The 26,169-nt window shown below is 40.5% G+C and overlaps 1 protein-coding gene across 13 annotated transcripts in view; it reads left to right on the forward strand.

Annotated features, from left to right (window-relative positions):
- The window catches only part of QTMAN (queuosine-tRNA mannosyltransferase), a 459,649-nt gene that overhangs the window by 144,028 nt on the left and 289,452 nt on the right, over nucleotides 1-26,169 (forward strand). For 10 of the 13 annotated variants that reach the window (XM_075529859.1, XM_075529854.1, XM_075529862.1 and 7 more), the window contains 2 exons: nucleotides 8,409-8,473; nucleotides 11,396-11,600. In XM_075529859.1, coding sequence (XP_075385974.1) covers nucleotides 11,422-11,600 — 179 coding nt within the window. In that variant the 5' untranslated portion in view covers nucleotides 8,409-8,473; nucleotides 11,396-11,421. Of the gene's footprint in view, nucleotides 1-4,441; nucleotides 4,504-8,408; nucleotides 8,474-11,395; nucleotides 11,601-26,169 lie in introns of those variants that run through there. The other 3 variants (XM_075529860.1, XM_075529861.1, XM_075529853.1) reach the window with 3 other exon arrangements.

Genomic DNA, 26,169 nt, shown 5'->3' on the forward strand with positions numbered 1-26,169 from the left:
CCTGCCTCATTAACACAATAAAGACAATCCCTTCTCAAATGGTATTTAACAACTGGCATAGAAGTTAGGATTTACAACACATATTTTGGTGGTGGTGTAGGGGAATAATTCAGTCCACAAGAGCTACATTTTCAGAACTTGACAAAGGTGCTTTTCAGGCTCAAATTGTGCTCTGTATCTATTTTGCAGATGGCTGAAATTTTGCCACCATCTGTTGCTCTTGTGACACGCAGAACCTCCTGAGACAGGTAGCCCATTGCACCTTGGCCAGCTGACATCTAACAATGTGCAATCATTTGTCTGATGTTTCTCATGTAATGTTTGCACATGAACTTGGAAGCAAGTGAGGGAAAGGGTCATTAGACTACTGAACAAGAGGAAAGGTGTGACGAGTCAATGTCTTCTTCTGCTTCCATTCTACCAACAACGTGTGAGCAACCGTTATATAAAGTATAGGATATTACATGCCTGTTTTAGAAGTTTAAGTTCTCTCTCTTTAAAATGATTCAGGCTATTTGTTAACTATGAATGCTAATTAATACAGTAGAGAGACTAATGGTCCCAGCTATAGTGTGTATTTATGCTGGGTGGATTTGCAGGGGAGAATTAATTAACTCCTAAGCAACCTTACTCTGTTTGATCACTTGTTTGCAATGTGTGAGATCCTTTTTTTTCCCCCTTTAAAGAGACGACGAGGATGTAAAGTGTGACTTTCGCTAGTTTGCAAAGAATAACTCTGGGCTGTAGGGTCTCTGCTTCATTAGACAAAATATTTATGTAACCAGAATGTCTCCTTGAAAATCCAGTTGCTAAAGAGATAATAGTGACAGACAAGGCCACTAAGCAGATAAAAGTCACAATGCTCGCTCTAGTCAGGAAACTCCGAGCTATTTCTAGTTATCTTTTACTCAGGGGAAACTTGTTTGTCATATGATATGGGCAAGCCTGTGCCTCCTTAGCAGATGCTCTGGAGCACGGTAGACCATGTAGAAACTATAAAGTCTTGCCTGTGTGTACTTTCTCTTGATGACACAGTTCAGTCCTAAACATCTTCATGATTTTACAAATCCCAGCCTCGAGTTCCCATACTGGTGACCCACTTCTTATAATAGTTACTAGTTCCTTGAGATAGTTAGAAACAGGGCCAGAACTCTTCTGACCGCAGCCATTCTTCTACTCAGCCCTGGTCTAAGCTGAGTGTGTGGATTTTCAGAAGGCGAACATGAAAAGTCTGTAGACTTTATCGAGTCTTTCTGGGGTCAGCTTCTCCCACCAGGAGCAAATATCTTAGACCAGAAGCACCACAAGATTCTCAAAGATAGATGGAGAGTAGAAGAAATGTTGCGACAGTAAATTAGTGGAAGATACTACACTTTTAACGAATCCTACTTTAATTTTTCTATTTATGCAGTAATAGAGGGAAGTGTCACTAAATCTCTTAATTGATATGTCTTAAAGCCTGGTTTTATTGATAGGCGTTTTAAAGATTGCATTCTATTGCTGGCTTCGCTTCAAGCTTTCTCACATCATTAAAGAAATTCTGTAGCTGCCAGATGATTTTCATCAATACAAGATGACTATTAAAACTATTTCATGTGTCCAACAGTGATACTTCTTAGTATAGATTTCTAGCCTGCCTAGTCCTTTATAAAATCTCTCTTTCTTCTCCTCCAAGGTGTTCACCTGATTTATATATGTATATTCTCTTTTAGTCTTATGAGTCATTTGGATTTCTGCATTTACTAAGATGATTGTTCTCACTGATGAAGTACATCGAGTTGTGAGATTACTGTGCTCTTTTCATTTTTTCATTAGAAGTGAGTAAATCCAGAACTTTATACTTTGTGACTGTTTTTCTTTTCTCCAAATCATCAAGGGAATGCCACCCATGTTTGCTTGCGTAGCTTGACTTCCAGTAGGAGGGTAGTGAATATTTGTGTATTAACATAGCTCTGTTATTTCTGCTTTAAAAGTAATCGGAGGTGTGATGCATGCCTACCCCTTAGGGAGAGCAACCTCCAGCAACTTTTTTTTTTAGTTAATATAGATTAAGTTCTTAAAAGATGTTGGCGCAAGACTGAGTAGTACTGGCATAGTTAAGAATCTGCTCGTCTCTTGATTTTAAATTCACTTCGTTTGTGTAAGGAGCCCTGCAGGTACCGTGGGTGAAGTAAGCATTGAGCTGCCACCCGAAGGGTTGGGAGTTCAAACCCACAATCTGCTCTAGCAAAGATTCCTAGCCTCAGAAATTGTGTGAAGCAGTTCTGCTCTGTCAGGGTTGTGGGAACTATGGGTTGGAATCAACTCAATGGCAGTGGGTTGGGTTTAGGGTTTTTGGTCTGTATAGTTAGAATTTGCCTGCATACACTTAAGCCTCAGTTAGAATTTGGTCAGTGTACAGGTCAGTGTATGGTAGCAAGACATTGCTTCTGACCAATAGAAAATGCTGGTGTAGTTTTTAAACCAGTTGAATCCTTCCAGGTCATAGACTGTACTGTTCTTGGGTTAAATGTTTACATAGAACCCGGTCAAGTGAAAAAGGAAGTTTCCCATGGTGCAAAACATGGCTTTTAACTTCCTGAGCCAGGGTTGTTGGCAGAATTGTTTTCTTCAGAATAAGGTGTGACATTCTGAATGCAGGAAGATTCCACCTGTTCGGTTCAGACAGTGGGATACTCTTTGCAGCAAACTCTGTCTTTGGAAAGAAATAGTAGTAAGTGGGAGTAAGGTGTGATTCTTAGAGGCTGCTAGTAAAAGACTTTGGCTGGATGAGAAAGATATTGGAAAGTTAAATATTAAAGGATTTTATAGTTTATTGACGCAACACACATCTATTATTTGTTTAGAAAAACAACGTTGTGTTTTTCTAAGTGGTAGGGACATGGTGGTAAGCAAGGCAGATCAGGTTACAACCATCTTGAAACTTAACACCCAGCGGAAGATACAGATATTAAATAATCTCATATGAGTAGACCTTCCTCTACTAGTCTCCATTTATTCCTTTATGAAAGGAAAGGGATTGAGCAAAGCTGTCAGCATTCTTTCACTGATCCTTTGGTGAGGTGCCTGACTTCTCCTCTGTCTCTCTGACTAAATGGGTCAAGGAGCCCAGAAACCCCTGCCCCTCCCGCTGATCCTGTTTTCATCCCATTTCAAGAAGGCGGAAGGCTTGAGGACATGCCATCTTGGGAAAGCAAATATATTATTCATCTTGTAAAACTTTTATAATATGAATAATTGTTCACGGAAAGTACTTTAAAATGCTCTTTTTCTTTCTTGGTTGCTTAATAAAAGTCTAATTACTAAATGTGGAATGAGATATCTAGATTGATGGTGAGGGAATTGACTAAGATTGTTGTAGATCAAACAAAAAACGGCAGGTGATTTTAAAAATTTATGGGTCTCACAGATATTCTTTTAGGCTATGTACCTTTCTTTGTCCTAGAATCGGATTGTTTATGCTGTTTCTTTCATTTCTGTAAGATTGCTACTTCTATCTGTATCAGTAGATTCAGATGAACACAGTTGTACATATTTTCTTAAATCCACATATTTTTTTCCTGAAAAATAGGACAGTATAACACTCTTGGAAAGAACACACCATAATAAAATAAGTTTCAGGTATACTTGGCACTCAGTTTTGGTGAGGAATCATGAGGACTCGCTCATGACAGGCATCATGCTGCTGACCCCTTTTGCTCAGAACATGAGTAAAGTGGAAGCAGTGTTCCTTTAAGGGAAGAATCAACTTCCTGCTCCCCCTGATTTTTCAATCAGCTCCATAACAACTTAGTGACATCCGTCCCACAGCAGATTCTGGGGTAGTCCTCAGGAAAATAATATGATTTTCCCTGCCTTATCAACGTTGTGGACAGGACACGGGGATTGAGTGAAACAAGTACTAGTATAGTGACACTGTTCAGAGTGGAGAGGAACTCATGTAAAGGTTTCACAGATTTGGGGATTCATGGGCAGAAATTTTAAGAAAAGTTTACTAGGTGAACCTCGAAGCAAAGCTTGCCAGAAGCTGAAGAGATAGAACTGTGAAGTCAGCGATGTAGCAACCAGCCAGGTGAGTGTTAGTACTGGGTGCTTGGACCGGGAAAGTGGGCACAAGGTTGAAGTGGGGGAAGATGTGAAGCTTTAGTGAACAGGAAGCAAGGGGCCAGAAAATGAAGGTCTTAATTAATATGTGCCAGGTGCTCAATTTTTCCTTAGGTGATAAAACATGAGAGGTTATCTCCCTTTCCTATAGATGCTCTAATCAATGATCACAGACTGGGTATATGTATTCTCACACACTTTAGAACCCAGAGGTCCAAACTTCAGTTGTCTGTAGTTGCTGCTTCTGGAGATTTATCTATTCCTTTTCTCTCTCCATCCTCTTGGTGGTTGTTGGCAATCCTTGACGTTCCTTCAGTCGTAGAAGTACCACTTCATTGGGTGCCTTCTCCTTGACGCCTGTGTCTCTTCATCTCTTCCCACAAGGACATGTCCTGTCAGGTTAGTATCCAGCTTAACCAAGTAGTTAACCCTCATTGGAACTTGATTATATCTACAATGACCCTATTTGCAAATAAGGTCACACGTAAGTATGAGACGTAGGCCGTCCACACATTTTTCGTGGACACGATTCTACTCACAAAAGGGACGTTTGAGTTTGTCATTGTATGGTCAGATTTGCATTTTAGAAAAAATTGTGTGTGTCTGATTTATGGAGACTGGTGTGGCAGGAGTAAGATTGTTTGGTAATACAGAGACCATGTTACAAGGGTCATGCAATAGTTAAAGTGAGTGATGAGATGATTTTCTAGTTGAAATTTTTCCTGTTGATTCATAAATATGCTGCCACATTTTAAAATGTCAGCAAATTGAAAATATTTTTCCTATTCAATGGAACTGATTCATTGCTACTTTTACAGTTTGAAATTATTCCTGAAATTAATAGCAATGAAAAATGGAAAGGAACTTGTGTTTTATTTGTGAATGAAATTAAATCAGTAAGCTTCTCAGTCACAAAACAAAATCTTAGGTATAATTTTCCTGTACAATATGTAGTATAACTTTGTAAAATGTAACATAATGAATTTGTGATTAATACATAGTTGATTATTTGTGGAAATTATGCATGTTTGAAAACAAGTAAATGATGTCATAATGCCTGGGACATGTTAAGTAGTCAGTAAATATTTGTTCAATTTGCATTTGATACTTGCCAGTTATAATCAGGAGTTTTTATTAATTCAATTAATTGAGTAAATGACTAATATTTATAAGCAGGAAATGAAGTCCCAAATCAAGAAAGAAGAGAAATGTATGCCAGGAAAAATTAAACTGCATATAAGAATATAATTTTGAAAGGAGCATGCTCTCAAAAGTCATTGCAAATTGTATAACTGGAAAAGCACATTTGAAAATAGCTTCAAATTGTCTCATAACAGTGTGGCATTTAAGTCTTTATACAAAATCTTGGTTTTACTACATAAGTTCTTTAAATATAAGAGGAAACAAAGTCAGAGTTGAAGAAATTAAACACCATTAGCATTTTGAAAGTAGCTAAGACCTAAAAATGTTAGCAAGTAACATAGTATTGCAAGTTATATTGTAAATGTTACGTTGTATAATCATAATCCCATAATCATATCATGGAATAATAATTAGTTCCCATTACATATGATCTACAGTTCAAACTGATGCTCAGAAACTGTAATCATTTTTTATTATTAGCCAAACTTTAATTGCGTAGAACATTGTCAGTGTACATAGTTTTAGGATCGCAAAATACTTCTCTTCATTTGATGGCTAGTTGTAGCTCAGTGTTCAGAGGTTACATTTGACATTTTTAGAACTTAAAATAAATTTGCTATGTCCAATTCTTAACAGACAAATCTAAAATATAACCTCCTAGTAGGATCTATTTATCCATATATGTGTATATTTTATATGAGAAAAATTGAGATTGATGAATACACTACAAATTACTTTAAGGAAAGTTTTTTTTTCTTTTTCAACCAAAGTGTATTTTTACGTCATACTTACCTTTAAGAGGTTCTGTTATAGGAAAGCAAAAATCTTTTCGCACTTATTCTTTTACTCTTTAATGAGCTTTCAGGTATATTTCAACAAGTGGGGTTTCCGTGATGAATCATTAAAATAAGTGAGTGGGTTGGAAGGTAACACAAACTTTTCTCAGTACTGCCCTGTTTTACTCGGCTGGGTGATTAGTGACTTTTATAATAGAAGTGGTGTGTTGGAATGGGTGGGTGGAGGTGCAGAAGGGAAGGGGGGAAAGGGGTCAGTAAGAAAATACCAGGTAAACCTCTGATGACATATTGGGAAATAGTACTCAAAGTTCACGTTCCCCAACTTGAAGCCTTCCGTGTTGAAGTTCACCGCTGTTTGCTGTGTCAAGCTTTACTACCCAAATATGACGTATAGACAAATAAACAATATATTTCCAGCAATTAATTGAAGTTGAAGATACCAAGCCCCATGTATGGATTAGCTTGTAGTGTCCATTTTTCTTTTGTGTGTGTGTGTCCGTTTTTCTTATGTGTGGGATGAAAACCATTATCACCAAAACTGTACCTTCCTACAACTAACCGTGGCAAGGTGTTTATGAAATATACGAATACAATGATTCCTCCGAGCTAAAATGACCCCTTGGTATTTGACTGGAAAATTATCTGAATCATGTAAGTAACCATGTTAGCATCATATGTGATGATTAATGTGGATTTCTAATGTGACAGGTTTATTTTTAAAAAACTCACTTTGCAAATCTTTTATAATAAATCAATGGCAGATGGAGAATTTCCTTTGTCTATATGGTTAACAAAAAAATCCCTCAAATGTCACAGTAGGTATAAATGCCCAAGAAGGTAGACCAAAAAAAAAAAAAATGTAGATCACCCTGAAAATAATCATGGCCCAGGGAATAAAGAAATTGGGTCAAGCCTAAAATAAGTTCAGGTACAAAGACAAAAACTTTTAATAAAAAAATTTAAAAAGAGCATTGGTTTCAGGCTAGTTTTGTTCTCGGTCATCTCCCCTAGTATTGTTATTTTTAAATAAAATGACGTTAAAGGCATTTTTCCCCCTTTGGTCAAAATGCTTGCATGAAACACTGTCGTAGTTTTTGCTTTGTGTCCCTCTTTAATTGTAAATATAATTTTTTGAAAGGCAAATAATTCTTAAAGAGTTCATGTTGACCTCCTGTGATCTTAAGTACAATTTCAAGTGATGTAAAATTTCTGTGTCACAGCTATCACTTGGACTCATTTTAAATGGCAAAATTTAATGTTTTAGCATTTAACCATGTATCATTAAATCATAGTATTGATAATGAATTAAGCTTTCATAAGGCTTTAATAGTACAGTAGATTCTCACTCATCTAGCATCGCTGGGGAATAAAATATGCTGAAGAAATGAGGTTTTTTAAAAACTGAAGCTTACTTGTTTAAACAAAAAAAAAAACACCTTAAAAGTTGATAACAATGCATCTGCTCTTTCAGTGAGCACGCATGGATTAGCCATTTACTTGCCAGGTCATAGTTCATTATCCTGGTAGAGTGGGAAAAGGAGTGGGGCTGTCTGGGATTTGTTCCCAGATATAAGGGTCTTTGTTGCTGTTGATTCTTCCTAAAGGAAAATCAGAGCCATACCCTTGATTGTGATGAGTTTAGTTAGTTTCAGGACTTAAAGGCTTGTGGTGGTGCACGTGATCAAGCTTGAACAGATTTTATAAACTGAAGCAACCACACAAGACATTCAGCTCTGTGTGTGGCAGCTGCCCTTTTTTGTGATGACATCTGCCCACAGCCTCTGGCTCCTCATGTAGACCTTCTTTCACTTTGAGTTCAGTCTTGAGCCTCTGTTCCTGCGACTCCCCTATGGTCAGGGCTCTACTAAACCCACTGCCATTGAGTCAGTTCCCACTCATAATGACCCTAGATTGGGTTTCTGAGGTTCTCTAAGTATGGATGGGGGCAGACAGCCTCCTCTTTCTCCCATGGAGCTGCTGGTGGGCTCGCACCACTGACCAGTTCAACCCTTCACTGCCAGTGCCACCCAGGCTGGCAGCGTGAAAGTGCCTGCACAGCCTTCACCCTCTGTGCTTGTGAGCATCTCTAGGCTGAGAGACCACCTGCAGTTTCTCCACATGACTGTTAAAATGGGCAAATTGTTGTCTCCCCTTTATGTCTTGGGATATTCCACCCCAAAAACAAGCGTTCTTTTTAACAAAGTGTTTTGTTGTTTGTCCCAACCTCACACTTACTTGTTTCAAGCAGTGACTTACAAAACAAAACTCTTGTACAACGAAAATTTGAGCCATTCTTTTATGTACTGTTATGACATTTGGTTCGAATCTGATATCGAAACTTAATGGCAATCATCTTTCTTCCAGGTTGTGCTTCAGGAAGACTACGGGAAAGAACACGTTTTCCTCTTGCCACAAAAGTTGCAATAGAAGTAAGTGAGGAGCTGCCAGGATATGTCTGTCTCCACAAAGCAAGCAGAACAAATTTCCATGAATGAAAGACACTAAGTATAGTTTTCAGAGATGGTAGGACATAGTTACTTTCCTTAGAAAAATACCCAAAGTGCAGGCACACCCATTGGCCACCAGGAAAATGCCCAAGTAAATGCTAGTTCCAACCTGTACATTTCACTCTTCTCACTGAGCTATTAAGGGGTGGAAGGCGACTATAGCTATAATCTTTGTGTTTCCTTCCCCTTTGCTGTTTTTTAACCTCCCACACGCTTGGTGTTCAGTTCTGCTTACCGAGTGTCTCTACTCGATAGTAGCACCTACACATACGGCCCCCACAGTGGCTGATGGCTTGCTGATAACTTGTGATTCAGACCCATAAGAGATACCTGTAGAATGTATAGCCTGAGAGCGGCTCTCGATTCATCATGGGAAAGAGTGGAGTAATGAGGAATCGGAGAGCGTTTTTTCCCTCCTCCTGATATGGATGCTATTTTCCTGAGGTTTTATGACTGAGCTCTTCTTTAGAGTGGTTTATGACACATTCCATCACGCAGAGAAATATTTCAGGTCATTCAAGACCTTTTAGAGACCTTTTAAGGATATATAGGACTACCCCCATCGCGTGATTAGGTCAGAGGAAATAAAGCATGATATCAGATATCTGCGATGTGGCCCAGTAAGCAAATGAACGTTAAACTGCTTTTATTCGGTCTGCGTTGATATGTTTGATAGAGTTTTCAAAAATTGCCTTGCACTAGTCTTTTAGTTACTTTTAGCCATCTCCATCATTTGCAGGACTAATCGTTAGCACTTTGTTGAACTTGGAGGGAGCTGATTAGCATGTTGAACCCCCACACTATTAGAGCAGAAGGCTTCCAGCTTGCCTGGAAAAAAGAAAAAGAAACTTGAACTCTGACTAGTCAGTCTCTCAACTCACATCTTACCCACAAAACCTGTAGGATTTGCACATCTGTACTTGAAATGCCAGCGGCTAATTCGGAGGCCTTTCATAGGCATGTGTCCACACCCCTGTGTCATGTCATGATCTTTCTGGTGGATAAGGAGTATGGTAGTGCCGCCAGTGCTGGGAGACTCTTAAGGTATCCTTTCTCCATAAGTTGGATAGTTTCGACTAATCAAGAGAAGGAATACATATTGTATTTCCGTGTACAAACTTCTAGGCTCACATGCATTATCTTAGTTTATTCACAAGATGCCCCTGAGGCCTTGTCATCTCTGTTTAGGTTATTTGTCCCAGACCATAGATATATAGCTAGTTGGTGACAGAGCTCAGGTTCAAACATGGATGGACAGAGTTCCTCCTGCCTTTCTACCGAAAGGAAACACTTCCTCTTAATTTTGTCTGTAAGTGAAATATACAGAGGCATTTCTTTCTTCTTCTCTCCAGAAAAGTACTCGTTGGAACAATTAGGCATCAAGAAACTAAGATCTCTTTCAGTTCAGTCATTTCTTGGAGAGCCACTTGAGACCTTTTGCTGTGAAATGCAATGTCAGTTGGCTTGGCTTCGACTGAGCAAGGTGAAGTGCAGTTTCATTAGTGAAGAGCATTATTGAGTCTTTGAGACTACTAATTTTGTGGAAGAGCATTATTAAGAAAAGTATTATGTTGTTTAATAAGTAGCATTTATTAAGTCATAAGGGAAAATCCAAACATGTGAAATATGAACAACATAGTAATTGGGCCTAGAGTGATGTTTCTCCCTGATTTCTTAGAGGTAATAGAGTATAATTTGAATTTATACAAATGTTTTACCTTAACCACATGTATTTTTATTCCACTGAGCAAATTACAAAAGAAATCCTTCCAGTGAAACAAGACAAAACAAAAAATCACTTGATAGCCAATTCTAGCATGACCAGGTTTCACAGGGGCTTTAATTCGTACCATGGGCTTCTTGTTTAAAGCAGGTTATAGAAACCTTGCTGGTTCCAAGACAAATCTTTACCTCCACTGTTTTGGTGGCAGAGACTGATGATAGTCAGGAAAAATGGTCAAGGTACAGTGATGTGGTGTCCCAAGAAGTTGTCCTCCACACTAGAGAATAAAAAGTGAATTCTCTCACCAGTGTCATAAAATGATATAATTGTGCTTTCTTTTCCATACAGATTCACTGGGTCAATGACAGGTGGTGAATTTCAAGATGGGTTACTATCTCTTAGAGTTAAAGAATCAAAAAGTTAAAGAATCAAAAAGCGTGTGAACGGGAAAGGGCCTATACATAATGGCCATTGGAATGGAAATCTTGAGGAGGAGAAGAGTTCAGTGGCCATCCAAGATTGGAGGGTCAGCAAATGGCAGCTTGCGAGCTTTATCCTTTTTGAATTTTTATTTTGCGAGCCTTATCTTATGTGGCTCCTTGAGTACATACTTATGGCTCTGAAATAAAATGGGTGGAAAATGAAAGGATATTATTCAGAGAACGGTGATTTCATCTGTTCATAACAATATATTCATGGCTCCCAAATAAAAATTGTTGTGAGGGACAGGATTGGCTTTTCCTTCTCAAAAGTTTTGCCCGTCCTTATTCTAGAGAAAGCAAATTCTGAGCTTACTGTGTTCAGCTGCCTACCATTCCTACTGGGAAGGAAATGATTATAGCAGGAGGAGACTTCCTGGGATGCCTGGAAAAAAGGAGCTGTAGTCTTAGGGCCTGAAGAAAATAGAACCCGGAGCAACAGAACCACCCTTTTCCATCCATTTAAATGTCATATAATTTTAGAATGTATAAGCTTATTTTATTAAAAAAATCATGTGACTGTGAATGATCTGTTTTCTCAAATTACAATAACTTAGACTTATTACAGCATTTTTATATGTATATACACACGTATGTGAATTTGGAGGGAAAAAAAGCTGGGTATTTTTGCTTGTTACTTAGAACCTGTGAAAATCTGAAAGGGCCAAATGAGCATTCTCATCATTGAGGCCTTCTATGGAGGGTCCCATAAACAGCTGGTGGATCTACTCCAAGAAGAACTAGAAGACTGCGTCCTTTCTACCCTTCCTGCAAAGAAATGGCACTGGAGAGCGCGGACATCAGCTTTATATTTCTCCCAGAATGTTCCCATCAGTGAGCAGTACAGGTAATTAGAGCTTAGGAATCATCTTCTTCTTGCTTTTAATGCAGGGTCTCTGAGAAGCCTACCTGCTGTGGAATCAGTCATTTGATCATGGTAGATAGCCTGTAAGAAACAACAGAGCACCGGCACTCTAAGGACACTTAATCAGGAGCCCTGATGACATAGTGGATTACAAGTGGGGCTGCTCACCTCAGGGTCAGCAGTTCAAACCCACCAGCAGCTCCACAGGAGAAAGATGACGCTTTCTAGTCCCATAAAGATTTACAGTGTCATCAACTGTCAGGGACCAATCTATACCGAGTGAATGAGTGAGTGAGTGAAGGACATTGATCAGTAGTAATGTGGCCTTAGAAGCTATATACTGTTCTGATTTGTTTTGTGGTTCTTATGACAGACGTGCATGTGCATGTGTGTATCTGAGTTTTGGGCCTGAGATGGGGATTGATCTTGAGTGTGTGGGTTTATTTGGTCCATGACCACCAGTGCCTCCTTCAGTAAGTAACGCTGTTTTCGTTTAGTCTTGTGTCTGTCATACACAATGGGCTAGGGTTGAAAAGAGGATTGAAATAGGAATAGGCATGCAAGTCCCATGAGAGTATGCAAGACAGAGTTTTGTTGACTCTAAGCTGAAGATGGTAACCCTTGACTTGTTCTTCAAGAAGGAGTAGATTTCAGGAGACACTGACCTGCATTCTAAATTCTGCTCCTATGAGGGAGTCAGATCTAGGGCTGATCTATTAGAAAGAGTCTTACTGGACAGACTGAAAAGGTGATTGAGAACGACTAGCTACATTTTTAGGGGGAACAAGTAAAGTAAAATTCCTCCCCCCTCCCCCCCGAGGCCTCTCCCTCCTCTTCTCTGTTCGTGTGCACTGACATGTGTCTCCTGATTGTTAAATCATGGAAGATTACCCCACTGTGGTTTATGTACCTGCTGTTTTGCCATTCCGGGTCCCTCTGGGTAGAATTGCCTTGGTTTAGGCAGGGGCGAGGGCTGCCAGCCTGCCAGTTAATGGAGTTGGAGCAGGCAGGTTGTTCAAGGAAGGGCCTGCTGCAAGCTTCAGTGCCCACCTTGGCTTTAGCAGCCAGACCCATCTGCTGTTTCTAAGGTGGAGCAGCCACAAGGGACAGAGCAGCTCGTGATTTAAATGTAGGCTGCTGTTCTTGGTAGTAATTTGAGAGATTGAGAGGAAACCCCATTTGGTGTATGGAAATCGATTGTGCACTGTGTCTGAGAATTCAGATGGTCAGATGGAATAGCAGGGAGAACTCAAGGTTTGTTGCTTTGGATTTTACAGGTAAAATGCTGTTTTGGTGTATCTTGGACATATTTGTATTTTTTAAATCAAAAGTATATTTAGAGTATTGCTTCCATAATTTAATGTTTTAGTTTCTGGTACCAACAAGTGAATGAGTATATTTGATTCACCAATAAGAAATTTCTGTGAAATAATCAACAAGAAATTTTAAGGACAGCTATGAGCCTGTAGCTACGTTAAAATCCGTTTCCATTCACTTTCCGGTCTCCTGTAATTGTGCTTTCTAAAATGAGTGTCAGGTAACCTAGTTGACTCTTTTGGCACAATTTCATTTAGCATTAACATTTGATATAAAAAAAAACTTACACGGATGTTTGAACATTGAAACGAGCCTGCTGTGTATTTGCTGCTTGATTTCATTTTGGTGATGTAGATTTTCAGAGTCTCTTTTGGTAAGAGAGCTGCAAAATTGTGGATCGCATGCAAACACCTCTATACATTTGGCTTCCCACCTCTTTGAGGCCTGAAGCATGTAAAGATAAGTATCATATTTCTCTTTGAAACAGTCTCACTGGAGAGGTGGGTTTCAGAAAGACTGTGGTAAGTTTGGCTTTCTCCTAGCCATAACTAACGTGCCTCACCATGGTCTTGTCATCTCCCAAGGTCAGTTGTTTCAGATGCGCAGTTAACATTTGCTTCTCCGGCATACCTCACCAATTTCAATTACAATTGCAATTTTATTCATTTACTCTTTAGCAAATACCTTTTCCAAGTACTTTTAGAAAAATAACAGCCATTTCAAAGCTTTTAGTAAGTTAAAAAAATATATATATATATTTACTCAATTCTCAATGGACGTGTAAGAATAACCATTAGTTATACTAAATAAATCTGAGGCATTAAAAATACTCAAAGTTTTTGCTTTATAATCATTCCTCTTTTACATTAGCAAATGTAATCATTAGAATTAATAAGAGTGAAATGATAAAGCATCTGCATTTCTTACCAGGCAAGACCATTCTGCAAAGTAAGGATGTGGCTGAGGAAAAAGACCTTGAGTGTAGGCTCACACAGTATTCTCAGAACTTCTGTACATAAGGCGATCTCTGGTGTGTACTCATTATTTGGAGATATTTTATTGAATAAAAAGTTGATGCTTTAACTTAACTAATCAGTTTGAGTCTATAGTATTTTGACTAATGAAAGAGTACATCCTGACACACCTTAGAGCCATTTAGTTTTGTTACAAATGACAGAAGCTTAACAAATTGTTTCCCCAAAGCACTTGGTTATTGACACTCTTACACTGTATTGAAGTTTTACCCTTTAGAAATGTCCCAAGATGCAGAGTAGGGCATGTTAGAAGGCCTTAAATATTGTGCTCTGGACCATATAAAAATATTCCAGAATCAAGCATTTTCACTACTTTCCGAGAATATGTTTTACTTTAGGCATCGAGTAGGTTTCATTCATTTTTCTTTTTACAGAAGTTTTTTTGAACGGAGTCATTGTTATATAAAATCTTTTTTTTTAAAACTTTTAGTTGCTTAACTTACAGTGATACTTGTCGTTCCATCAGCTTTTGCAGCAGGTATGGGTAATTGTGTACTGCACAGCCCATTCTCCTGTTAACGTTTTTCTCTGGTGTGGATAACTACCGTATATACTTGAGTATAAACCAAGTTTTTCAGCACATTTTTTAATGCAGTTTTTGTGGTAAAATCAGGTGCCTCGGCTGATATTCAGGTTGGCTTATACTCTGAGTATATTTGGTAGCTACCCGTCTTCTGGAAATGAAGCATGATTGACCTAACTTGGTTACAATGATCCCACTTGTCTTTTCCAAATATTTGTTTTCCCCAACTCACCCTGCAGCCAGGATTGGTCACGGGAACCCTAGTCACTCAGCAGTTAGGTACTTGACAACTAACTGAAAGGTTGGCTGTTCAAACCACCCCATAACTCCGCAGGACAAAGACCTGGTCATTTCCCTCTACAAAGACCACAGCTGAGAAAGCTGTGGTGCCTAGTGCTTTTGTAACACATGTGTGTATGCAGTTGCTTGAAGATGTAATTGACCTGATAGCCCCCAACAACAGCAGTGTGGTTTGCCATATTCCCAACACGTGGCAAATTAGGGGTAATGAGAGAATTCTGGAGGTACTTCTGGGGAAGTACCATCCCGTCCCCTTAAATACAAAATCCAAACCCAACTCAGGACCTCAGGGCATCGAGTTGATTCCCACTGCTAGGGATCCTAGAGGACAGAGTAGAACCACCCCTGTGGATTTCTGAGACTGCAAATCTTTACAGGAGCACAAGGCCTCATCTTTCTCCCGCAGTCACTGGTGGGTTTGAGCCCCCTTCCGCCTACCTTCATGGTATTTCCACTCCCATTATTATTCCTGAGAGGGTTGTCTGTCCTGGATTCCCTGTGTGGAGCGCTTTCATCTGTACCAGTGTACATGTTCTGGTCTAGCCGGATTTGTAAGGTAGAATTGGGGTTATGATAGTGGGGGGAGGAAGCATTAAAGAACTAGAGGAATGTTGTATGTTTTGTTGGTGCTATCCTGCACCCTGGCTGGGTCATCCCTTCCTTGTGACCCTTCTGTGAAATGATGACAACTGTCTACAGATAGGCTTTGGGTCTCCGCTCAGACCCACCTCATTCCCATCCATATGATTATTTGTTTTGTGTCTTCCGATGCCTGATACCTGAGCCTGTTGACACCTCATGATTACACAGGCTAGGCTGATGTGCTTCTGCCATGTGGGCTTTATTGCTTCCCTGATAAATGGCCACTTGTTTAACTTCAAGCTATTAAGAGCCCAGACACTGTATCTTTGGATAGCCGGGCACCATCAGTTTTCTTCACCACATTTTATGTTCAGCGATTGTGTTGGAAAGGTGGTGACTGCCTAATTTCAACCAAGAGGAGTAGCTAAGTAAATCATTGTGCTTTAAAAATATATACACCTGTAAATGGACGGAGTGAGCTTTCCATGTGCTCTTATGACGCACAGAGTGACTCACGCTTTTTGTGTGACCTGCGATAAAAAGAAAGGCGAGTTTAAGATGGAAACCATGGAGCCTGTGCTAGAAATGAATAAAGATCGTGTAGTGGGGTCTCAGTGCCCTGTTGTATGTCCCTAGACCCTAGGTGTGCCTGGACCGAGTTCTGGCCACACCCACATCTATGTCAGAGCATGCAGCACTCTGGCAGCAGCCGGCCACAAAGGCTCATCACCCTCTCAGACTGAGAACACTGTGAAGTGTGCACAGGATAGAAATCCACCTCACCCGCCCTGTATATCAATGAAATGTAAACGCATATAATTCTCAATAAATCATGAGTCAAAGATAAAATTCTAGTGACTCCTGAAAAAATAAAACTGAACAATGCTGAATATTTCGTAGACCACACTGTGGGGTGCTTTCAGAGTGACACACACATGCACATCATCTTCAACGAATAGTGTTCTTTTTGTTCCTGTGCGTGGTGTGTCTCGTTGCTGTTGTTGGGTGTTGTGGAATCGGTTCCGGCTCATAACCACTCTGTGTATAACAGAAGGAAGCCCTGCCCAGCCCTGTACCGTCCTCACAATGGTGACCCTGCTTGAGCCCATGGTGGAGTGCACTGCCCTTGGAAGCTTGTGCCCCAATGCAGGGGCCGCCCCTTCTCACATGGGTCTCCTAACAGTCCTGGGAAAGAAACAATAAAGATAGGAATAGAAAACAACGAGATCAAGAGCAAATATGTGATGGAAGTGAACAAAGTATATTGAAATAATAAAATAGATAAACCGCAGGCACAATTGATTTTTCCCCCCCAATGGCAGAAATACTTTTTGGAATGAGAAGAACATAAGTACAGCTAGAACATAGATCAATAAAAAATAGGAAATGCTCTCAGTAATTTTATGTTAATATACTGGAAAACATAGCCAAAAATAAAAACATCACAAACTTCCCTGAGAACGAAGTGGAGAACCCGAGTGGGCCGATACGCATTAAGATGGCGGCTCTTCAGCTGTAACCTTACCCATTGCCAGCAAGAGCTGGGGACTGGCGCTGACGTGGTCTGCTGCGTCTGCTGCTCCTCTCTGGACATTGTGTCTTTTAAAATTCTTGTTTTTAAGGTATTCCCCTTCTTGTAGCCACAGGAGTCCCAATTGTGATTAGATGGTGATCATTGTTATGATGGCGTCTACTCCCCTGCGCCTCCCACCTTATGAATGCTTAAGGTGGGATAAGGAAAGCAAAGACTCGGATACAAAATAAACCAAACACAAGCTCCATTGCGCCCAACGACACACAGGGTGGAATGAAAACACAAGGTGGTATATGACTCTGAATATTCTATTTTAATGATACCATGGCTGAAGTCTTTCATTAAAGCATCATATTTTCTGTCAAAGAGAGTGCTGTTTATTTTTCAAATGAACTATTCCCAGTGAAGCACTGAATCCATCTTTCTTTGGGAGAGTGAACTCCTTCAGTAGATCTGTGTGTTTGTAGCTAACTAGAGGATACAGGTGAATTAATAAGGGAGCTGATGGTTCGTGATGACTCTCGTTTGTAAGTCAGTTCTAGAAGTCTCAGTGTGCTTGGCACGTCCGTCGCCTTTAGAACAGGGGTGTTTGCTCTTGTTAGTGTACCGCATCTGGAATCACACAGGGACCCTTATGGTGCAGTGGCTGCAGTGCTCCGCTGTTTTCCAGAAGGTCAGGTCTGACCCCACTAGCTGCTCTGCAGGAGCGGGAGGGGGCGCTCATCTACTGCAGAGAGAAATGGCCTTGAAGTCTGTGGGGTAGTTCTGTTGTCAGGGTCGCTGTGAGTCAGAACTGATTTGATGGCAGTGGGTTTGCCTTTGTGCATAACTTAGCAATATTTCCATTTTAAAGTACCTTTCAGAGAAACATGCCTTTTTCAATAATTTAATATAATTTTTATCTCACTACCCTGGAATCAATGCCAACTGATAGTGGCCCTACTGGAGAGCTCTTTGCACTGAGTTACACAGCTAGTTGGTGGTAGACATGTGGTTTGACCCCAAGTCTGGCCAACTGCAAAGGCCTATAGTGTGCCTTCTTTTTAAGCCCATGGGCCTACCTGCTATTTTATCTTAATTCCCAGCCAAAACGGGGTCAATTAAAACTATGTTTCTCTTGATTAGTATGTATTTCTAGGTTGTACTGTAATAAGCAAGGGTGGTGCCTCTAGTGATCTTGAAAAGTATTCTTGTTCTTCCATCTTGTTTGGAAGCTGCAGGCAAGACACCAAGGGGCTTTCAAGAGCCTTGACTCTGATATTCTCATTTTTCCGCAACAAATATCTCTCCATTTTCAGCCTCATAAGATCAAAGGTCATTTGAAATTTCTTCTGGATGGTCTGTACCCACCATTCTCAAATTGTCCTGAAACTGTCCCATGAGATTTTTTCTGCGTGACTTGGCTGGAGCACCGTTGCACTATTACCCAGCTTGCTCGCTCACATCTTTAGCAAGTGTGTACTTGTTGGGTCTGGGGTGCGTGCAGACACTGGGCAGTAACTTCGCAGCATCCCGTCATCCTTCTGAGACCTTCCCCGTCTCTTGTGCGGCTGCCAGCTTCCCTCACCTCTTGTGCCATCTTGGAAGAGGCCTGTTTTGGTTTCTCTCGGAGCCAGTCTTGTTCTCCTGTCCGGCCAGTTGACAGCAGCCTTCCAGTACTTGTGAAACCCTTAGGACGTCCTCCACACCATAACACCTCAGGAAGTCTCTTCTGATGGACAGCGGTTTTCAATTTGGCCGTCTGCATTTGAGGCTGAAAATGGAGGGACCACAGCACTTTGAAATAGACAAATCCTGCAAATTAAATCAGTAACCATCCCACCTTCCCCTTTTCTTCCTCTGTCTCTCTCTCTCTCTCACGCGCACACGCGCACACGCGCGCACACACACACATACTAGAATGGCTGTGCTTTTCATTCCTTTAACAAATTTGGGGTTGTCAAACTGGGAACTAAGCCTGTTTACCATGTTTCCTAGAGGGGGGTTTTCAGGTATTCATCTTTTCCACGTTTCTTTGCATTCTTTTTTTTTTTCACTTTTATTTATTTATTTATTTTAATTTTTTTATTTTAGCAATTTATTGGGGCTGATACAATTCTTTTCACAGTTCATACATATACATACATCAATTGTATAAAGCACATCTGTACAGTCCCTGCCCTAATCATTTTTTTCTCTTTTCTTCTTTTACATTTTATTAGGGACTCAAACAACTCTTACCACAATCCATACTTATACATACATCAATTGTATAAAGCACATCCATACATTCCCTGCCCCAATCATTCTCAAGGCATTTGCTCTCCACTTAAGCCCCTTGCATCAGGTCCTCTTTCCCCCCCCCTCCCTCCCCATTCCCCTCTCCCTCATATGCCCTTGGTAATTTATACATCGTTATTTTGTCATATCTTGCCCTATCCGGAGTCTCCCTTCCCCCCTTCTCTGCTGTCCCTCTCCCAGGGAAGAGGTCACATGTGGATCCTTGTAATCAGTTCCCCCTTTCCAACCCACTCACCCTCCACTCTCCCAGCATCGTCCCTCACACCTTTTAAACTATTCCAGTAGCAGGGCGGGGCGGGGGATTCTTGTTTGGGGTTTGTAGTTTATTCTCAGCGCCAGCTGCTGATTCCAGAGTGTCTGCATGGTTAACTGCATGTGCCGCGAAGCCGAGGAGGTAAGCTCGGCAGTGCACTTCAAATGTACATTTCTAATATTTCTCCTCTCTTTAAAATACAAAACATACATGTAAGGTTCTACACAGCCTGCCCCACCCACCTACTCCTAGGTATGGATCCACCATACTATTGGTAACACTCTGCTCCGTAAATACCTCTAGGGTAAATCTCTCAGATATTTGCTCTTTGAAAGCTACCTTTTAAAAATATGTAAACAAACTTTGTTATTATTTTTTGTAACTTTATTGTATATGGTGTGATGGTTTGCAGAACAGATCATTTTCCTATTCAGTAATTACTCTTTTGAAGGACAAATGGAATGTGTTATATTTTTAAAGGGAAAACCACCATTTAAAATGAATAAAGTGGCAAAGGAAAACAAAACAAACTCTCCAAAGTTGATGTAAATGTATGATTTTATAAAGGAGCTCTAACTGCAAAGAAAAAGTTTGCATAGCTTTGCTTTTAATAGGTGACCTACTTGATTTTGACATTATAATTGAAACTTCAAGTCTGGTCTTGTTGGTGGTGGTGGTTGGGCACTGTGAAGTCCGTTTTGACTCATAGCAATCTCGTCTGAAACAGTTGCCCCATAGGATTTTCTAGGTGATAACCTTTATGGATGGCTGTATTGGGCTGTTAACCTCTAGGACAGTGGTTTGAAACCACTAACTGCTCTGAGGGGGAAAGATGAGGCTCTGTACTCCCCGAGAGTTCCAGTCTTGAAAACGCACAGGGGCAGTTCTGCCCTGCCCTCTAAAGTTGCTATGAGTAGGAGTCAACTTGTATGGCAGTGAGTTTGGTTTGGTTTTTGGTTTGTCTTTATGGAAGCAGGGCAGCAAACCTTTCTCCCCAGGGAACGGCTGGTGGATTTGAACATGCTTTTTCATTTAGCAGTTGAACACTTTAACCATCATAGCAAACCCTACTGTAGACTCCTTCAGAGCTAGTCATTTTAGTGTTCAGCATCTTCATCAGTCTCCATCGCATGGAAAACCCATTTGGAAATTGACAGGTATCTTAATTGCATTTCTATTCCCTACATTCTTTTTTTTTTCTGCTTCAGTTACAATCTTAATAAACGAAGTATGTTTGCTTCTGCTGTTACAGGATGTGCACAGGTACTGGGTGAACAGAGACGATCGATGTGATTTGGTACTCATTTTTAAAAAAATCTTTTTATTGGGGCTCATAAGGCTCTTATCACAATCTGTACATACATCAATTGAGCAAAGCACCCTTATACATTCGTTGAACTCGTCACTCTCATAATTCACCTTCCAATTGGGTTCCTGGAATCAGCTCGGTTTCCCTTTTTTTCCCCCCATCCCCCTCCCTCCCCGATCCCACCCCTGGTCCCTTGACAGTTTATAAATAATTATTATATCTTATCTTACACTCCCCGACGTCTCCCCTCACCCGCCTCCCCCTTGCCAATCTCCCAGAGAGGAGGTTACACATAGATCTCCGAGATCGGTTCTCCCTTTCTACATGCCCTTCCCTCCTGGTGTCGCCACTCCCACCGCTGGTGTTGAGGGGTTCGTCTGTCCTAGATTCCCTGTGCCTCCAGATCCCCACTGCACCGCTGTACATCCTCTGGTATAACCAGGTCCGCAAGGCAAGGTAGGATTGGGGTCATGATGATTGGGAGGGGAGGAAGCGTTCAGGAACTAGAGGAAGGTTTTGAGTTTCATTGTTGCTACACTGAACCCTGAGTGGCCCATCTCCTCCTCACTACCCCTCTGGAAGGGGTGTCCAGCTGTCTACAGGTGGGCATTGGGTCCCCATCATGCACTCCCCCTCTTTCACGGTGATGTGATTCTCACCACCACCCCACCTTTGATGTTGGAGACCTGGTCTCCTCTGTCCTTCATGGTCACCTATGTTGGTGTGCTGCTTCCGTGTGGGCTCGGTTGCTTCTGGGCTAGATGGCTGCTTGTTTGCTTTCAAGCCTTTAAGTCCCCAGACACTATATCTCTCAGTAGCCGGGCACCATCCGCCTTCTTCACCACACTTGCTTATGCACACTTTCGTCTTCAGCCATTATGTGAGAAAGGTGATCACACCATGATTGTTTTTGTTCCTTTGTATCTGCTACATGATCCATTCAACACCTTGTATTCTCTTAGGCCGTGTGCTTCTTCTCTGTGGGCTTTGTTGCTTCTGAGCTAGATGGCCGCTTATTTGCCTTCAAGCCTTTAAGACCCCAGACGCTATATCTTTTTTTGATAGCCGGGCACCATCAGCTTTCTTCACCACATTTGCTTACACACACGGCTGTCTTCAGTGATCATGTCGGGAAGATGGGTATCCTGCAATGGCTGCTTAGCAGGGCGAGGTGCTATTGTATTGGGGGTGGTACTCATTTTTAACTGTTGTTGTTTCTTGTACCTTCAAGTCACTCCCCACTTCTCGAGCCCTTATGATTCATGCTCTGAAAGCACTTCTCCTTATATATCTAATATGTATTTCAATAAAAGGAAATCTGATGCACCGGAATTTCTCCCACTTAAAAGGTTTTAGAGGAAAAATAAAATTTCTAAGTTGTAGAAACTTTATAGAGTCTAGACTATACATGGAACAGTACTTCTTATAAGGCTTTTGTTAGTTGTTATATGTTTAGGCCATTGGTTCTCAACCTTCCTAATGCTGCGACCCTTTAATACAGTTCCTCAGTGAGCTGATTCCAGGAACCCAAGAGGAAGGCGAATTTTGAGCATGATGAGGGCAATGAATATATAAAGGTGCTTTACTCAATTGATGTATGTGTGGATTGTGATAAGAGTTGTATGAGTCCCAATAAAATGATTTATTAAAAATAAAAAATAATACAGTTCCTCATGTTGTGGTGACCCCACCCCCCAACCGTAAAATACTTTTCATTGCTACTTTATTACTGTAATTTTGCTCCTGTGAAAGGGTCGTTCGACCCCCAAAGGGGTTATGGCCCACAGATTGAGAACCGCTGGTTTAGGCATTGGCCGCCCAAGAAGCATCAGTGGCATGGTGAGTTATGGGTTGGGCTGCTAGCTGCAACCTCAGCAGTTTGAAACCAAGAGCCTCTCTGTGGGAGAAAGGTGAAACTTTCTCCTCCTGTAAAGCAATAAATACTGTCTCAGAAACCCTCGGGCAGTTCTGCGCTGCTCTGGGGTTGCTGGGTTGCTATAACTCGGCATGGACTCATTGGCAGTGAGCTGAATTGATACAGAAACTATCCGGACAAATGAAACATTTGAATATGGCTCAAGAAGGCATTTTGCTAGTCACCATAATTATTTAATATTAAAAAATTTTAATAATACAATGTTTTCAGACCTACATTCTCTGCTTTGATCATAGCACCTCTTGTTTCTCTATACCAACCTGCTTCTCACATTTAGATTACTTGCCCTTTTAGGCTTTGTGTTTGAAACTTTTGGCTTACAGTCTGGTTTAAGAATGAATTCTCAGGTGATCTTTAATAAAATACATTGCAATACATGTACATAATATCTTTTATTAAAAGGTTGTTTCTGAAAGAAACAGTGTATTCCAGTAAGGGCTTCAGCAGTCCCAGATTCTCATCCTTGCTCCATCAGTAACTGTGGGGCATTTTAATCTTTGACATGCTTTTTGTTTTAATTTGTAATTGAAAATTTTGGTTTCCTCTAATCCTGAGTTATATGAAATTATGAACAGAGAATTAAAAATTAAGGGAACTTAGTTCAAAAGATTCATGGAAAAATGGAATCGAAAGCCAATGAATTTTTTTTTTCATGAACTTTCACAGTATGCTTGTATACACTGGAATTTGTGGTAAAGACATTGAGCAGCTTTTACTTCCGTATTGTAGGTATTCTTTGAAGGCTGTATTGTCAGATACTTTGAGTTACACAGGATAGAAACCTAATTCTAAATCACTTAAACATAAGAAGGAAAATGCACAAGATCTGTCCCAAGGTGGTTACTGTAGGCAAAGCTGGATCCAGTTTTTAGTAACAGTATCTATCCTGCAGGATACCTATCCTGCTTTCTTGACTCACTTTTCTGTGCTTTGACGATATTTAGGCGGGGGGGGGGGGGGTGTTGTCCACAGTGGTTTAGACTCACAGGGATCCTGTATACAACAGCAGATAATACTGCTTGGCCTGTGCCATCTTCCGAATTCATGTTATGTTTAAGCCCATGTGGTCAGTCCTCTCATTGAAGGCACTCAGGGCTGGCTGGTTCCATGTGGATTGCTCTAGCTAAGTTCCGTCAGAGGGCTCTCCTTCTCAGTAACTAACAAAAGCTCAAAATTGATTGAGTATACCTTTTGGGTGATGCGGCCTTTGACTCTCTTACTGTGGCTAAAAGCAGTTCATATGTGGAAACCTCAAAATTTTCCTGGAAAAGTTCCACTATTGTCTAATTACAGTTATACACATACTTGGTACAGCCCCCCTCCTATGGCAACTGGTAAACCCTGGATCGGGTGGCCACTTTGGAGTCAGAAAGTTGGGGTAGCCAAACAAACCCCAGGGGTGATGAGTCGGAGAGGGCGAAGGGAGAATCACAACCCTGCTACGTGAAGGAGGGGTAACAGACCGCTCCCAAGTCAGAATACAGTGGGGACTACAGTGAAACTTAGTAGGTGAGGTAAGGGAAATTGCTTAGAACTATTATGATAGCTGTATGAGGCAGAAACTGTGGGTGAGCATTGAGGTGGGCCTTGGACTCTAAATCTTGAGTGGAATGATATATTCTGAATGATACCACTGTGGTAGGAAAAGGAACTAGTTAAAGAACTAGGAATGAGATGCAGTTTTTGTTGCTTGCACTTTACTAGTTAATGAATTTTATCTAGGAGATGCGCTGAAGTTTACTTTTGTCCTAAGATGAAAGGATTAGAGATATACATTAATTTTGTCAAAATCACAGAGATCACTGTTAAACTAATTTAGTTATTATGAAAACTTGAAAAATAGATATGCTCATTATAAATTACTTTACTCATTACATTGGATAATTTAATTTGTCTTGGCAGCTTTTTAAGTTATGCTGTAATTGAATGTAATAAACTTACTTTTAAAAATGCATATAATGCAGGGTCTTTTCTTTAGATAAATTTTGGTTATATATGACATAAATGACATGCATAGACACATAGGAGGCATCCATAGACACACACGCATATTTATAAGTCATGCAAACGTCTTGCTGTTGTTAGGTACCCTTCCTTGTACTGTAAAGCTCAGCCCTGCTCCATCTGCGCTGTCCTCATGATTGTTGTTATGCTTCGGCCCATTGATGTCGCTGCTGTGTCAATCCAGCTGTGGAGGCTGTCTCTTTTTCACTGCCCTTCTGCTTCACTAATCATAATGTCCTCTTCCGGGAGCAGTCTTTCCCAATGGCATGTCCAAAATAGGTGGGACAGAGTCTCTAATCCTGGCTTCTAAGTCACGTTCTGGCTGTGTTTCTCCCAAGACAGATTTGTTTGTTCTTCCGGCAGACCATAATACTTTGAATATTCTTCACCAACACCGTAATTCAGATGCATCAGTTCATCTGCAGTCCTCCCATTCACTGTCCAACTCTCACATGCCTATGAGGTGGTAGGAAACACCATGGCTTGGGTCAGGTGTACCTTAGTCCTCAAAGTGATATCTTTGTCCTCTAATACTTAAAGAGTCCCTGGGCATCAGATTTGCCCAGCATGTCATTTGATGTCTTGACTCCTGTTTCCAAGAAGGTTGTTTGTAGATCCAAGCAAAATGAAATCCTTGACAACTTTTCGTAATGACAGCAGTAAAAGAAAGGTTAGGTGTCAAGTGCATATTAAGAGATCTAATGTGCTAGATCCCAAAGTGACAATGAACTAATAAAACTTGTAGTTGGGGCTCTTTCTAAATAGCTCAGAATACCCCGTCTCTTTGCGACTGGTTTGGAATATCACACCATCTATTTGTTTATCTCACATTATGTGCATATAATATGACATAAAGAAGAAAAATAAGGCAGTGTGCTTTAGGAGCTGATGTTCTTTTGGATAGATATACGTGTGTGCGTGCGCACGTGTGTGTGATTGCTTGGATAGTGTTCACCTGAGTCCACATTTATAAAACATTGATGCACCAATATGTTTGTAGGGAAAGTTTCCACTACCTGGCACCTGTCTTTTACTACAGTAGTAGAGCTAAAAATGAGCTAAAAATGGAAGCTATTTTTCACTATAATTTTCTGTGTTTCTAGTGGCTTTTTTTCTTTAAATTTGGTTTATTTATTGGTTGTTGAGTATATTTACAGAAAAAAAGCATATTCCAATCCAATCATTTCTACGTGTACAATTTAATGACATTAAGGATATCCTGTGTAGGTGGCCACCATTCTCATCCTCCTTTCTGCTCTGTTGATTCCTTTTCAACATAAATTCACTGCCCACTAAGGTTCCCATATTATCTTTCCAATTGCTGTTTTCCATTTGATCCCATATTGGTAGTTTTGAAAAGAATTAAATAATACAGGCAGACTGTTTTTTGGTCAGTCCATGGATCTACTGTTAAAATGGCGTCAGCAGATATTTTTGGTTTAGGATTTAAAGATGGTTTTAGGGAGGTAATTTCAGAGA

Source organism: Tenrec ecaudatus, chromosome 13 (assembly GCF_050624435.1).
Source record: "Tenrec ecaudatus isolate mTenEca1 chromosome 13, mTenEca1.hap1, whole genome shotgun sequence".
NCBI lineage: Eukaryota > Metazoa > Chordata > Mammalia > Afrosoricida > Tenrecidae > Tenrec > Tenrec ecaudatus.